The sequence below is a fragment of the Nesoenas mayeri genome (assembly GCF_963082525.1).
Source record: "Nesoenas mayeri genome assembly, chromosome: 5".
Lineage (NCBI taxonomy): Eukaryota > Metazoa > Chordata > Aves > Columbiformes > Columbidae > Nesoenas > Nesoenas mayeri.
In genome coordinates this window covers 9,462,558-9,477,893 of record NC_137548.1, presented here as the reverse complement: position 1 = coordinate 9,477,893, position 15,336 = coordinate 9,462,558, and the positions used below count along the sequence as shown (strand labels likewise).

General features: G+C 43.2%; 2 protein-coding genes across 2 annotated transcripts in view; both read left to right on the top strand.

The window, feature by feature from the left end:
* Positions 1–1,581, top strand: part of CEP170B (centrosomal protein 170B) — a gene marked incomplete at its 5' end in the record, with an annotated part of 52,937 nt that extends 51,356 nt beyond the window's left edge. Inside the window, 2 exons of the mRNA XM_080346247.1 lie at positions 480–531; positions 1,272–1,581. Coding sequence (XP_080202373.1) covers positions 480–531; positions 1,272–1,507 — 288 coding nt within the window. The 3' untranslated portion in view covers positions 1,508–1,581. The remainder of the gene's footprint in view (positions 1–479; positions 532–1,271) is intronic.
* An 11,455-nt stretch (positions 1,582–13,036) lies between these two features.
* Positions 13,037–15,336, top strand: part of PLD4 (phospholipase D family member 4) — a gene marked incomplete at its 5' end in the record, with an annotated part of 12,569 nt that continues 10,269 nt past the window's right edge. Inside the window, 2 exon segments of the mRNA XM_080344616.1 lie at positions 13,037–13,066; positions 14,158–14,247. Coding sequence (XP_080200742.1) covers positions 13,037–13,066; positions 14,158–14,247 — 120 coding nt within the window.

Here is a 15,336-nt window from a genome sequence, read left to right as displayed (position 1 = left end):
CCTCCTGTTGGTTGGGACTGTGAGTGGGGAGTTAAGTACAATAAGGGACCCAGCAAATCTGATTAATCCTAAATGTGCATTTAACACCGTGCAGGACCTGTGTAGCTCGGTGTTACAGCAGTATATATGTGGCCAGTTGCTTTGTCTGGTCTAAGAGTTGAGTTTACAAATATCTTCGCGTATTTGGCATTAAGGAGGAAGTGGAGGAGACTTTGTTCAGTTGACCTGACCAGCATTTCAAATCTAAAAACCACTGTGGCTGTGAACTGGGTGGTGGTGTAGCACTTGGTGAAATGATGCAGAGCAAAGGTCCCCGTGCACCTCGATACAGATAACTAGCTTCGTCTTTTCTGTTAAACAAGCAAGGCTGGAACTGACTTCGAATCTTCTTGATCAGATAAGGCAGGAGTAAGACTACATTCATGCATCAGTTGAGTACTTTGTTGCTTAATTTTCTATATTCATGCATTTGTTTCTAGGAAATCAGTTCTATCCTGAAGGAGCTCAGGAGAGTTCAGAAACAGCTTGAAGGTTGGTCATTTAAAATGTTCTTTTATTTTTTTTAATCTCAGATGCCAGTAACTTGCACAAAATAAAATAATGTGGCTTGATGTACCAGTGAAAGATGGGAAAGGACGCAGAAATTTAGTTTGTTAGCACGGTGCTCTCTGACAACTGCATATGGAATGAACACTAGATTATCTTGTGCTGCCAAATTTTTGAGAAAGTTGTTGGCTCTTAAAATGTGGAAGCTGTTGCTGTGGAAATGTTTTGTTTGTGGTAATTAGTATATTCCCATAAGATGAATGGACAAAGGTCTGTTTAGCTGAAATAATATTTGGCAGCTCTTTCAGCCAATAAGCTGTGCTACGCTTGTTGAACTTCAGTTTTGCCCAGAGAGCTCTAGAAAAGGCAAGACAGGCTCTTGCATCATCGAGAGGCTTAATAAAGGCATACTAAAACATAAAGGCATCATTTGGGGCTTGTGCTTAAAGCTTGCAATTTGGCTGCTGCAGTTTGTCTTTCACAATTTAACCAGAAAGTTCAGTGTCCTTGTAGCTTCAGTTTGGGAGAGGTTTTGCTTGTTAAAGCAGCTTAGGCCTGAAGGTACTAATGAAGAAAATATCGTGACTAAAATGAATGAGAGTACTGCCTACAGTTCTGCTGCCTTCAAAATGAAGGTAACAACCTTCTGTTTAGAAACTGCTGAATGCTGCTCATATGTCTCTCTCTTTTTTTATTCTTTTTCTTTTCTTCTATTTTTTCCCCAGTCATAAATGCTATCGTTGACCCTACTGGAAACTTGGATGTAGTTGCCAGTAACAAAGCATCTTCTGCTGCTAAACAATCTACAGCCACTAAAATCAGGACTGCTAACACTTCTGGGCCCACACTGGAGACTTTGTCCCCAGCACAGATGAGAAACTACACGCAGAAATCGAACTGTGGGTCTTCTAGCTTACAAGATTCAAATTTCATTCCAGACGGAGAGAAATATGTGATCTGATACAATATTTTGTATTGCTGTCATATTGTAATCTACTGTCGCATTAGTATTGTGTATGAGTGGTTTGTGGACAGTTTGTGTGAAGCAGTTGTTTAGATTGCTAACACATTGCACAAAACAAAATATAATCTATGCTGTGAGGGTGGATGGAAAGTCTGTTTATGCCTTTTAAACAAGACGAGCACTGTGGAGCAGCACATATATTCAGCATAGAGGCAAACTGATTTTTAGAAAATTACTCACTTATTCTTCCAGCGTGCCATAAGAAAACAGGCTTTCATACACTCCATTCAGTACTGCCGAAGCTGAAGTGTTCTTGCATTGGCCTGTTTATAATTATTCAGTTGTAATGAGGCACAACTTAAAGAAACACTTTTTTTGGTACTGTATTCGATTTCTTTGTTTGTTTGGGTTTATTTCGAAGTGTACAAGTGAAGCATATGTTGGAATCAATGTGCAAATCCAACAGAATGATCGTGCAATATCACGGGTTTCTAGGAGAAACCCTCAGTGCAGTTGTGTAAAGTCCTTTTCAGCAGTTGTATAAAGGCAACCACACTGAAGCTCTGCATCCTTTTTTTTCAGTCCAAATGCCAAAACAAGACAGAATAAACCCTCTTGTTTTTTCTCTTGGGAAAGTGTAAAAATTACTAATGCTATGAATGTAAAAATTACTAATACTTTTGATGGTGTTTCAGGCCCAAAGTTGGAGGCAGGTACAAAAAGTCAGATTTTACAGTTTAGCTTACCAAAATTTTCATTATTTCGGTACAAATGTTGTCTTTAAGCTGCTTTTTTTAAAAAAAAAAAAAAAAAAAAGTATACTGACTTCTTACAATGAGCCACAAATGCTCTTGGTTGGGCCAGAGACTAAGATGTTTGCAATTAGCTGATTGTTAGGAAAAACATCTGTTCCAATGGCTCATGTAATAAACTTAATTGCACAGTTGCTGTGAACTAGTGCTCACTTGACAGCACTGAAAAGAATAATGGCTTAAATGTAGCTCCACCTTGACGGCTGGTTCTGTTTCTTTTTCAATTCAAAGTTTCTTGAAGACCATTCTGTGGTGTTCCTCAGAAACTATTCAACAGTATCAAGCGCTGCTACATTTGGGATTTTTGTCTGGATTTTATTTTTGGTCTGTTATAATCCTAGAAACACTAAGGATTATGTGCAGTTGCACTGAGCAATTTCTTGTTTTAAAAAAGTTGGGTTTTGTATTCTGTCTTTCTGTTAAACCGCAGAACACTAACCAATTTTTGTTTCTTCAGGAACAAAAGTTGTGGTTTTGAGGGGACCTCTTCCAAATGTGTTTGCTCCCAGTTTTTTCTGTCTTGTATCGATTCCTTTTTCATTCATTCGGGTCAATAAACAGTAATCAGGTAAAGAAATTCTTTTGTAGCTGCAGAGGATGCGTTTACTGGGAAAGGTGAGCAGATGAGTTCCACTTTGCCCTCATACAGTGTGTAGTTTAACCAGTGAAAATGGTTTCCCAAGTTTGACTGCTTCTTGTGTGCTGACTTTATATTTTGGGGTGAGTAGTGGCTTCCTTAGTTAGCTTCAGTAGTTACCTGAGCTTTTCTGCTAGAATGTCATAACAGTGGGAACCTGCTAAAGTAGTTTAAATAAATAGGGATGCTCACAAAGTCTTTGATCTCACTAGTGGAGCCCGTGATTGCTTTCCTGGTGAAGCCAGTGGGAGCTTTCTATCCACTTCAGCAGAAACAGGATTGTTCCCCAAATGGGAGTCTGCCAACAGGCCATTAGTGTCTTTTGAGTGTGCAAGATGCTGGCTGGTAAACAATAGGTGCAAATATCCTTCCAAGATTTCCAGTAGGTTATAAGACTCATCTGCCTTTGTGGGGATACTCTTCCATGAAGATTTCGCGTAGATGAATGCAGAGTAAAAAAAGAATTTGCTCTTCATGTTCCTCTGCCTGTAATATGCGCACTAGCTGAACGTGTGCATTCAGTCGTTTATTCTGATCTGTCTTTTCTTGAAATACCTGACTGTGTCCTTGATGAATATCGTAAGTGGTGGTATCATTCCTGACAAATGAGACACAATTTTTCGAGCCCTTCTTGGTTAGGGTTTGAAGCGACCAGGTGCTACCCCAACTCACTAGGAGTTGAAGGACCTTCACAGATAAGGTGTTGCTTTTAGTTTCTGTTTTGCTGTAGAGACACGTGAATTACTCAGACATCTGACTTTTAGTATTGGTTATCCATATTCCCACATCTTCATGGCTATGCTCTAGTGGATTTTGTTCCTCTACACCATGCCCTTGATGGGACTTCTGTTTACTTTCACATGAAAATTGCTTGATTCTTCCTTCATTCACGAACACATCAGGGATGGATTTTTCTTCCTTGGTTGCTCTATTCTGAACATGAGGGAGAGCCCGCAGACACTTTACATCAGTGAAATCAACCCACAAAATATGGTACCTCTTCAAGTGACTGATAAGGGTGCAACAGTCAGTGTCTGTTTATAATTTGGAAATGTGTGTGTGAAGGGGGAGGGAGGATGTGCAGCTTGATTTGTTTGATTTGCAACTCAGCCAAACTATAAAACACTGCTGTGTCCTGACACAACATCCATCCTTGGATCTTTGCATTTAGAACAATTTTGCTAGACAATGACGAAACACAACGTATTTTTTTCTTGTATTCGCTGCTTTGGAAGTACACCCCATTTGCACTTGTCTGCTCCACATAAGCCAAAGAGCGAGGCACCCGACTGTAGCTCCCTCAGTCACTGTTCACTCTTACAAGCAGTACTGTATGGAACCACAAAAACATGCCTCTGTGTGACCCCGGTGTGACTGTCACAGATGTGGTGTGACTGTCACAGATGTGTCGTGATGCCTCTGGGTGGCCCAGGATCAGTGCTGGCTGATCCCAGAGCTGCGCATGGGCCTTGCGTTAAGCTCGGTAGGGGTGACACTGCCCCGTGGGTCACTCTCGTACCATATTGCTGTCTGTGTGTTGTGTCTGACTAAAGAAATGTAATGGAGGGTGGGATTTTCAAAGTCTTAGGGAAGACAAGTGCTCAGGTCCTTTTTTTGGGTTTCCAGGCTCTCTTGGGTGCCTAATGCCGTGAGCACCTTTCAAAATCCCAGCCCTCAGCTCCTCAAGTATACTTGAAAATCATGTTCTCAGTTCGACACTTTCAAATGTAAAAACCCATTACTCTGTGCTCATGGCGTGAATGTAAATTCCAGCGAGAATGTACGAGCTTTGTGAGCGGGGACCCAAATGGATCTGTGGTGATGTCATGTCGTGGTTGTGCTCCAGGAGAAAAGAACGTCTGCATCATCTTTGAGTATTTTAGTAAAGGTACAACTAGTGGAATGTTTACATACAGCCTACTGAAAAAAAGAGGAGACAAAAAAGATAAAGTGTAAAGTATTTAAGTGCGAGATACTACTAGTTTTTTCTTGTTTTGCAGATCACAGTAGCTATTTTTGAAGTTCCGTAAATGTGTATAACTTTTGCAAAGACCAGACAGAGCTACCTGTTCACTCTCAATGTGCCCCGTGCTGAATTGTGCCTATTTCACTCTCTGCTGTTGTTATGCTGCTGATTCTGCTGTTCTGAACTGTTCACTGGATCATTCCATTTGCATGCAACACAAATGCAAGCTGAGCTGTCTGAGAGTAAAGCTGAAACACGTTTGTATAACTTGAATCAATTAATGACTTTCTCTTTTCCACACCCTCTTGAAATGCTGTGTATAATTTTGATTTGTTTCTCCTGCCCTGATTTTTTTTTTCACTTTTTTTTTTTTGAATGGTAATTTATTTTTGTTTGGATTATAGGCAGTATCTGTACATTTTGTTTCAAGGTGATATTGTGGACGTCTTTAAAAAGCAAATTGTTATTTTATATAATTTTATCATAAAGTTGCTCTAATAAATCATTCTTTTATCATGTGACAACGATTCTGGGTTTTGTATGTTAATTTGGGGGGAGGGAGTATGTGTTTGGTGGACTAAATTTTTCAACTGCCTGTTTACATTGATGTCAAATACAGAGTAATGAAAGAATTGTCAGCAACTGAAGAGTCACGGTGTAGCTGGGTCCATCCTGGTGACACCTTTGGCTGGGGCAGATCCCTCTGCAGTCGTACTGGAGTCCCCTTTTCCCTGTCGCCACTGTCACAGGGTTGAAGTTTGGAAGTCCCCGTCACTCCGTCTTGCTTCTGACTATGGTGTGGTGACGCTTGATTTAATTTTTAGTACTGCTTTATTTCATTGCCATGATTAACAGTGGTAGTTAAATCCAGCCCCAGCGGGTGTGTGACTATAGAAAAACATTATTGTGATCACTGTTTTACTCTCACCTTATATATATCTATATATACACACACACATATATATACACATATATATATATGTATATATATTGGAGTTTGTGAAATTATTCTGTTTTTTGTCCCTTCATTCCATCACTGTTCTTCCCTCCTGCAGTTGTCTGACCTTTTAATCCTTCTGGCACTTTTGGAATAACACTAATTCCTCTTTCCCCTCTGTGCAGCCTTCAGGTTCTGCAGCCCCCCCCGCCTGCTCGGTGCCGTGTGGGACTCTGTCACCGCCTCCTCTGCATTAGCACAGCTGTGCTGATAAAACCATCGCCTTGTTTGCCAGCAATAACTAAAACACAAGGGAGGGAAAAAGAATAATATTAGTATCTAACTGGGATCAGTGGGAGACTTCCCATCCCCTGGTGACCTTTGCGTTAGATACTTGAACATGAGCCCTTTTATGCTTAAGGTTTTAGGGAGGGATTTTGTGCTTTTTTTAAAAAAAAAAAAAGAATATTCTGTGTCTCCTAAACAAGCTTTCTTAAGCTTAATTTGTGTGTGTTGTGGCTGCAGGGAAGGTTTTCTGTGTTCTCTAAAATCTGGGACTGGGTTACACACTGACTGTGTTGCCTCTCCATGAGTTCCCCAGCAGTGTGGAGTGGTCCTGGAGTTGGGATGCTCTGCAAAGTGCCCTTCAGAAAGCACTAGTGCATCCACTTCATTAATTTTTAACAGTCCGACTGAATAAGCACAAGAGGTAGTGGAACTGTGGCCAAAACTGTTTGAAACATAATGAAAATGCTCTCTGGCAGAATTTAAAAATGAAGGATAGATGGCGAAAGTATTAATCTCTGCGTGTCTTCCTACCGAGTGTTCAGCTGACATCCTGCCCAGCTCTTCCACATCCACATCTGCAGTGGGAGATACAGAGCCTGATGTTCTGTGTATGCAGAAGGGAACACCAGAAGGTGCGGCCTTGAGCAAGGTTCGCAGGATTCTTCCTTGGAGCTTTAAAGTCATTGGAGAGACATGTCCTCATTTTTGATGTCATGTGAAGATCTACTGGTAGACCTTTGTGCGATGGGTCCTGCCCATGTGGTGGTGTGGAGCCTTTCTCAACAAAGGCCTTTGTGGAGTGTTGGAAGAGCAAAGCCCTGCTGGTCTCAGCTCTTGCTGGTGGGATGGAGTTGTCATGGGTGGCAGTGGGTGGTTTGGCTGTGGGGCTGTACCCATTTGGATGCAGCTTTGCAGAGACTTGGAGCACCTGTGCAACGGAGCACGCTTCATCTAGAAAAAGTTATTTATTTTAATGCATTGATTTCTTAGGTCTCTGAATAGCATGGGCTGAGCAAGGGAAGCCAAGAAAAATGAACATAGGAAAATAGTTCTCGCTAGAACTCTACCCTCCTTAAGCTTTTTGTTCTTCCTCTGAACGGAAATTACTGAAAATGCTGTACTTGCCAAAAGAGTGAGTGCCAGAATAGGTTTGCTCAACAGTAACGCTTCTGCCTCTGGCAACACCCAACTCACACGAGCCATGGGAAGGGGGAAAAAAAATACAAACCCAAAATGTGGCATCTGCCTGGCACCCGGGAACACTGTAGACAGGGAAAGATGCAGAGTTAAGGTGAAATTGGGTTTCAGCAAGAGGACCTGTGGCTTTAGCACATCCATAACTACAGACAGCAGGTCTCTCTCCGGGTGGAACGTTTCTCTCAGGGAGTGGATCTCCCCCTAGACACTGGTAGCTGGGCTGGATGGAAGCGGATGGGTCGTGACACAGCCCACAACACACCTTCACCACAGGCAAAGCAACCTCTGTGCAAGCAAGAGAGATGTTCTTTATCTTCAGGAGGATGTGAAGGTAGTGGTTGCATCGGGCTTGCCAGGTGCTTTGTATAATCAGAGAGAAAGAGTGTGGTTTTTGTAATAGCAAGTCACATTCAAGCCAGGCAGCACATACCAAACCTTTTCCTAATAATTGTAGGTCATCTCTCCCAGGTGCGAGTGCCACACGAGGAGTGACAAAACTGAGATGGTAACGGGCTCTCTGCAATCATTTGAGCTATGCAAATCACTGCAGTTTTCTTGTTTTGTTTTGTGTTTGTTGTTGGGTTTGTGTGGGTGGGGGTTTTGTTTGTTTTTATTTTTTTTTCCTGTTGAGATATTTTCAAAACAAAATACAGCTGACAAGCATTTAATTTTAGGTTGAACAAAATTATTCCAAAGAAGTGTTAAAATAGTTCAATTTAAATGTTTCAAGTCCACGCTTAAATATTTTAGTTAATTTATTGATTTTTTTAAAAAGTGGAAATTGAGTAAATCTTTAACAATATTTCCAAACAAAAGAATCACCATTTTGTTTAGACTTTGACATTTTCTCTAGGCTTGTTGGCTGAATCACTTCTCAATTCTTGTCCTGAAATGACTTTTCTCTATTCTTTTTTTCCGCAGCTCATTTGAATATACAGACTTTTGGCACAAAGTATAAATAGAGCGTTTTTCTTTTCAAGCGTAAGGACCCTGCCTGTTCCTGCCTCCCCCATCCTTCTGCTGGTGTTGGGAGCCCAGCCGCCCAGTCCTCGTGAAATGGAAAGTGTAGTTTTGTAGTAGTCTCTGCAGTCATAGCGACATTCTTGTCTATTATTAGCTCTTGGAAATGAGAACGTGTTAATTTGGAGTTTCTTCTTAGCAAACCTCCCACATAGGCATTAAAAGATCTTTCACGGTATCTTTTAACGTACCGTTCTAACAAACTGGAGCCCAATCATACTTTCTAGAGGGAGGATGTTAACCACAGCGTGGCATCCAGCTTTACGGTGAGAAATGTATTTGCTGTGTGTGTGGGAAGGCGGCAAGTCAACCAGAGCAACTGGTAGAAGGAGCCTTGTCTGAGAGACGGGGAAGAGGAGGAATAAAAAAGATGACTTGTTTGCCCTGAAACTTGGCAGTCTTTTTTGCTTTCCTCTCTCCGATTGCATGAATTGGTCAAATAAGCCATGTTCTTCCCAATTCTTCCCACAAACCCACTTCTCTCCTTAAACCCTCAGAGCTACATCACTGCTCGTGGGATCAGAAATGCATAGTTGATGTTGGGCTGGTATGTGAGATCAGATAAGCCAGGCCTTTGCAAGCTGGAGAGAAGGAGGATGATGAGATTAATCAAAGCTGTAAGTGGTTAAAGAGCTGCCAAGGAGGAGGAGAAATGTAATTCTGTTTTCTGGAAGCTGCTGTCCCCCCTGGCAGGACCCAACTTCTGCCAGTTTGAACAGAACTAGTGATACTGGAGCAACAAACGATAAGTCCTGAACTTCAAACAAATGTGCTGCTGCTTGTGTGGTCTGATCCTGAACTCACTGAAGCTGGTGAGAGCTTTTGCGATTTATATCAGTGCGGTTCATGCTGGGATTTCAGTCCTGCAGATAAACAGAGGACGGCAGCTCCTCACTGAGCTTGCTGGCACGTACAGCACACGCACGGGCTCCAGCTCGTAGGGCTCTCAGCTGAAACACCAAGTTTGGATGCTCAGCCTCTGGAGTCAGCCGGGAAACAGGGACACTTCCCAGAGGATATTTGGACCTTTAGCATAGTGGCTCACTGGAGTTGCCTCTTTTCCCCGACTGCAGATGAAGCCTCGGTCTAGCAGGATCCTGCCTTCAGCTTCCTGGTAACCGGAGCCTGAAGGGGTGGCATTAACCCTTGCCTTGTTTTTAAGACTTGTTTTAATGGAGATTTGGGGTAGCCCCAGTGACAGGAGATGTGTGTACAGCACTAAATTCAGGAGAGAGCTGTCTGGTCAGACAGGCATCCTATCTGCTCACCTACCTTATTTTCTCTCACTTTTGGCCTTCGCTGAGTTAGTGCCTATGTCATACTCCTAGAGGAAGCAGGGAATTCATGACACCTTCAGATTCCCAGAGAAAGGCCTCTTTCTTCCTTACCTCACCTATCCTCTGGCTCCTCTTACTTTCCCGTCTTCAGCAGCTTAACACAAAGTCTGATGAAGACATTGTTTTTTCCCCCTACAGCAGCTCTCCTCAGGTACTGAGCTAGGGAACTGCATCCTTGGGTTCGACAGGATCGAGGGACTGCCTGGAGAATAACAGCAGCATATTGAGCTGCGTCAACTGAGCTGCAGCCTTTAGTTTTGTACAGAATTTCTACATAATTTCTTAGAAGCTGTCTCAAACTTGACATTGCATATAACCTTCTCCCTCAACAATGTCACTGCGAATTCCACATACCATTTGTTTAAGAGGAAAGCTGTATTATTTCAAATGAACTAGTTTGCTCTCCTATGTCTGTCCAAGGATGTCTGGGCAGGAAAGTGCTCACAAGAGGAACTGGGTAGAGAGGCAGTTTTAGAAGGTTTGTTCCTTGGGATAAAATGAAGCTTCTGGTGGATTAAGAATGAAGCAGTGGCGTTGCTGCTGTGTCTGGGACACAAACTCCGCTGAAAGCTGAGCAGTCCTTTCAACCAGTGTCTTCTAGAACTGAAAAGGCTCTCATCTTATACCACTGAAGATGGTGGGAACTTGGCCCTTCAACTGAGTTTGAGCCAGGTCCAGCTCTGCAGAAAGTTATACCAAATAGGTGGAGATCAGGACCTGGAGTCTAAGAACTGGGTAGTAACAACTAGATGATGACTTGGGTCTCTCTCTGTCAGTGCGTGTTGTGAAACGCAGTGTTTAGGAGGAAGTAATCTGCAGCAGGAAGAGGAAAAAACCAGAAGACTCCGAAATAAATCTGCTGACCAAATGCATGTATGCTACCTCTTGGTGAGTAGAGTTGGGAGCAACGTCAGGCTACGGCAGGACAGCCACACAAGAGGAGGTCTTCCAGGGTGGTAAGTTCATTTGCCATCATCCTGAGAGTGTTATGGGGTGATCATGGGGAGATCAATGCACTTTGCTCATCTGGGGAGTTTCAAACAGCTCCTGGGGAGGATTTTGTACAGTGAAAAGTCTCATCCTTGTGTTTGAAATAAAAAATCTGAAACAGCATTATGCTGATGGAGAAAAGGGCTACTAAAAATGATTTTGGGGGCAGGGAGAAAGCAGCCTAATGTTATAAACAACAGTCTCCAGTGTGTACTCAGCAGATTGTGGTGTTCGCTTGTGTTCCAGTCTGTGAAGCAATGCTAAGTAGCACTTGTATTTATTGCTCTTGGATGAAGTTTAGTCATTGAAATTGGCAGTTAGTAAAGGCCTGGAAGCTTAGAGGGAGCCATAGTTAATTACTGCCTAGCTACAATGTTATTTTTAAGAATTCTCACTGAGTCTGTGAGGTTTTTTGTCTTGAAAATTAAACTGCATATTTCAGTGCAGTTCTCATCACTTCTGCAAAGCAGCTGGGAAAGTAACCCATCACTGGCCAAAAATATTAAGAAGGACTTTGGACCAATAGGTAGATGAGACTACTGTGGTGCAGATGAGATCTTTTTGCTCTCATATTTCAAGAGAAACGCTGCTTTTTGAAGCCATTTTCTAACTGTTTCTGAAAAAGAGAACTGAAACAAGTAGTTTCTCGTGAGTTCTGTCCTTCTAAAGCCATCACGTGGCGGTAAGCGCACTGCAGCTGCGGTTCCTCACCAAGACACTACTTGGGTAGCTGAATGTATTGTGGGGAGCACTTTAGCTTTGCGGCCAGAGGGACATGACGTCTCAGGCTCTGGTTCTGTGATGAGAACAGCTGGGGGGCTGTTTGTTATGGGTAGGTTGGGACAGCTATGGCCAAAGCAGCGAGCTGGAGTGAGACCTGCTCCCTCACTGCGCTCTCCTGGCCTGGGCTGAAAGGCAGCTGCGGTTGTTTTTCAGCTGCTTTTCTCCTCCTCCTTTAAAACCCCTTTGCCTCAGTTTCCTACCAAACTCCTCAGCCTCAGAAGTGTGGCCAGCAGGTCAAGGAAGGTGATTCTGCCCCTTTGCTCCACTTTGGTGGGACTTCACCTGTAGTTCTGTGTCCAGCTCTGGAGCCCTCAGCACAGGACAGACATGGACCTGTTGGAGAGGGGCCAGGGGGAGCCACAGAAACCATCAGAGGCTGGAACAGCTCTACAGCTCTGCTCTGAGGACAGGCTGGGAGAGTTGGTGTTGTTCAGCCTGGAGAAGAGAAGGTTCAGGGAAGACCTCATTTCAGCCTTTCAGTACTTAAAAGGGGCCTCTAAGAAAGATGGGGACAGACTTTTTAGCAGGGCCTGTTACAGCAGGATAATGGTTTTAAAGTAAAGGAGGGTAAATTTAGGCTAGACATGAGTAAATGGTGTATGCTAGAGGGTGGTGAGACCCTGTCCCAGGTTGCCCTGAGGGGTGGTGGATGCCCCATCCCTGGAGACATTTCAAGGCCAGGATGGATGAGGCTCTGAGCAACCTGATCTGAGTGAAGATGTCCCTGCTCATGGCAGGGGTTGGACTAGATGAGCTTTGAAGGCCCCTTCCAACCCAAACCATTCTATAATTCTCTTATTCTCTCCTTTTCTTCACTCTAAATTTTCTGGGTTGGCATTTGACCACTTTCTCTCAAGGTGTGGCTCTCACACAGCTTTCTCTGCATGGTGTGTTATATCTCCTTTCTCTGCTTGGGCTGTGAGCATTTTGCGGTAAGGCACTGTGTCTTTATACTGTGCTTAAAGCATGAACTGGGATTTCAGTGATTTCCCTGATGTTCACCAGGGAATGGCCGACTGTCTCTCACTGCTGGCAGCGGCTCAGTTTCCTCAGGCCTGGGAGAATGCATGTTTACCTGCTGTATTTATAACTGGTTCTCATGTAAAACCTTGCATCTAGATCTGGGAGCAGCAAAAGGAAGCGCCAGTTAAAAGTGTGAGTAAAACTGCCTTGGAAAGCAGGGACTGGTCTGCTGAGTACAGCTGACAATATTAACAAGTAGACCTTGAAATGGAAAATTAGTTTTAATATCTGCAGCTCTATGTGCTTTTAAGCATTACTGTTCATATCTTTTATTATTTCCCACCTTCCTTATTCTCCTTTGCCTACTCTTTTACCTTGGGTCCTCTTTTTCACACTTCCCAAGTCACTGTTTTAGACCTACCTCCCTTATCTCCCAATGCATTGTCCACCTCTTTGGTTCGGTCCCACTAGCTGTTGTGAGTTGGGTCCCACAAGAATCCTGGGGGGCTGTGTCCATGCTCTGTCCCAATCCTGCCTGTTCCATGGGGTCACAGCATCCACACAGAAAGGTGGAGTGGGCAGGAGCTGGAGACAGCATGGACACATGTGGTCATGCTGCCTTACTGGTGTGGGAGGACAGTCACCATGAGCCCATCCTGTTCAGGTGACAATAACTGAACGTATGGCGAGATGGATGGGACAAGCCTGGCAGGATCCTTCCTGCCTAAAACTTGTTCATTGTGGCCACCCACAGAGCAGCTGCGTGTCTGACATTATTACAGCATGTTCATCCTCCAGGCCACAAACACCCAGTGGCTCAGGGGTAGGAAGTGGTAGTTTAGGTGCTGGACAGGTGGTGGTGTCATTTGGTACCATTTTTTGAAATCTACCATATCCCAGGATATGCTTCTTGCTTCTGAGCATGAAAAATAACAGCTGACACCAACAGGGTAAATTCACCTCTACTGGCCCAGGGATTATTCATGACCCATGTGTGAAGTTCTTGGTTTGACCTTTTGAGAAGGCAGAATAGTGCAAGCAGCCAGCTACCCCTGCCCTACTATCTGCTGTGAGTTTGGGCACATTTTGGTATTGCTTCTTGTGGTTGCCTCTGCTGATGATAACACAAGATTGGAGCAATACCATCAGAGGAGGAAAATAAGTTAATTTACTACCCAGGGTCATGGTTGCAATAGGGGAGAAGAGATGTTTCTGCCTTGTCCGTGTCCCCTTAACAGAGTCCTTTCTGGAAGAGACACCGATGTTGAAGACAACTCACATCAAGAACAAGAGAGCAGGAGCCCAATAGAGTCGCACACAAGTTGACATTGATGCTATAAACTGTCATCCACGGCTTCTCTGCTTAATTACTGCTTGTTGGCAAATGTGTTAGCTTGCAACAGGACAAAAGCGGGTGTTGGAGGATAACTTGAAGAGGCAGCGATGCAGTTGTTTACACATTAATTACTGCAGTGATTTTTGTGTGTAGACAGGACCAGGGAAAAACTGCAGGGACCTGTGTCTTCCTCTCATTTGGAGTTTGTTAATGTCACTCAAGACCTATGATACTGTGAGGGTGTTGCAAAGATCTCTATTTAAATCTGAGAGCACTATAGAAAGCAATGGCAGTAACTTGCATTTTTAGTCTGTAACTGGCATTACACAAATGTTGCCATAAAGCTTTATTTTTCCCCTTGCATACATTTCTGTTTTTCAGATTGTGAAAAAAACTTTAAAAACCGCCCTGATGTTTAATGAGTCTTCCAACATGAAATTAAGCATGAACAATCAAAAAGACGTCAAAATGGTAATTATTGGGATACACTACATTTCCTTACAAAGATTAAGATTACACTGACATTTCTGAAAATAAATAACAGATTAGGAATGATTTTATTGCCTGTTTAGAAACCCATGTAGGTTTCAATCTTGTTTGTAAACAAGTGAGTGACAAAACCCTCATTGATTTATCGGATAGACTGATCAAACCCTGCCAAGAAGGAACAATGTAGGGCCTAATCCTGCAGCCCTGGATCAGGACAGCAAACCTTGCTCATACAAATAACCTCACTTCCGCCATTAACACAGCATTTATTTATTTATTCAGCATGCCTAGATCACCTGGCCATCACAATGTACAGCATGGTGACAGCCAAAATCATAGAATTATAGATTAATTTCATTTGAAAGACACCCTCAGGATCATCGAGTCCAACCATAACCTCACTCTAGCACTAAACCGTGTCCCTAAGAACCTCGTCTAAATGCCTTCTAAACCCCTCCAGGGATGGTGACTCCACCACTGCCCTGGGCAGCCTGTTCCAATGCCTGACAACCCTTTCCAGGAAGAATTTTTTCCTAATATCCAATCTGAACCTCCCCTGGAGCAACTTGAGGCCATTTCCTCTCATCCTATCACTTGCTACTTGGGAGAAGAGACCAACACCCTCCATGCTACAACCTCCTTTCGGATAGTTGTAGACAGCAAGATGTGGCTTAAAAATAGGTCTCTTTTACCTTATAAATGTCTTCTAAAACATGTGTGATGTTTCAAGTCTTCTAAAACATGATCACAGAATGAAGTGCAGAACTGTTAACAATTGGTGGGATTTTGTTTTGCTATCAATGAGAGGGAGAACAAGCCAGAGGGCAAAAATTCAAGTAGCTAGTCAGTTTGAAAACATTTTTCTCATTTAAATCACTGCCTGAAATGGATGGCAGCACTGCAGATCTTGAGAAAAGCAGAGAAAATGAAAAGGAAGAAACTTTATCCACATAGAAACTGAAACAGATACTTTCAGAGGCAACTGGTTTCCGTGCAAATTTCACGTGCACCCTTTTGGGAGCTCACATTTATAGCTACAGCCTCACGAGCACTCCCAGACTCAGTTCTCCT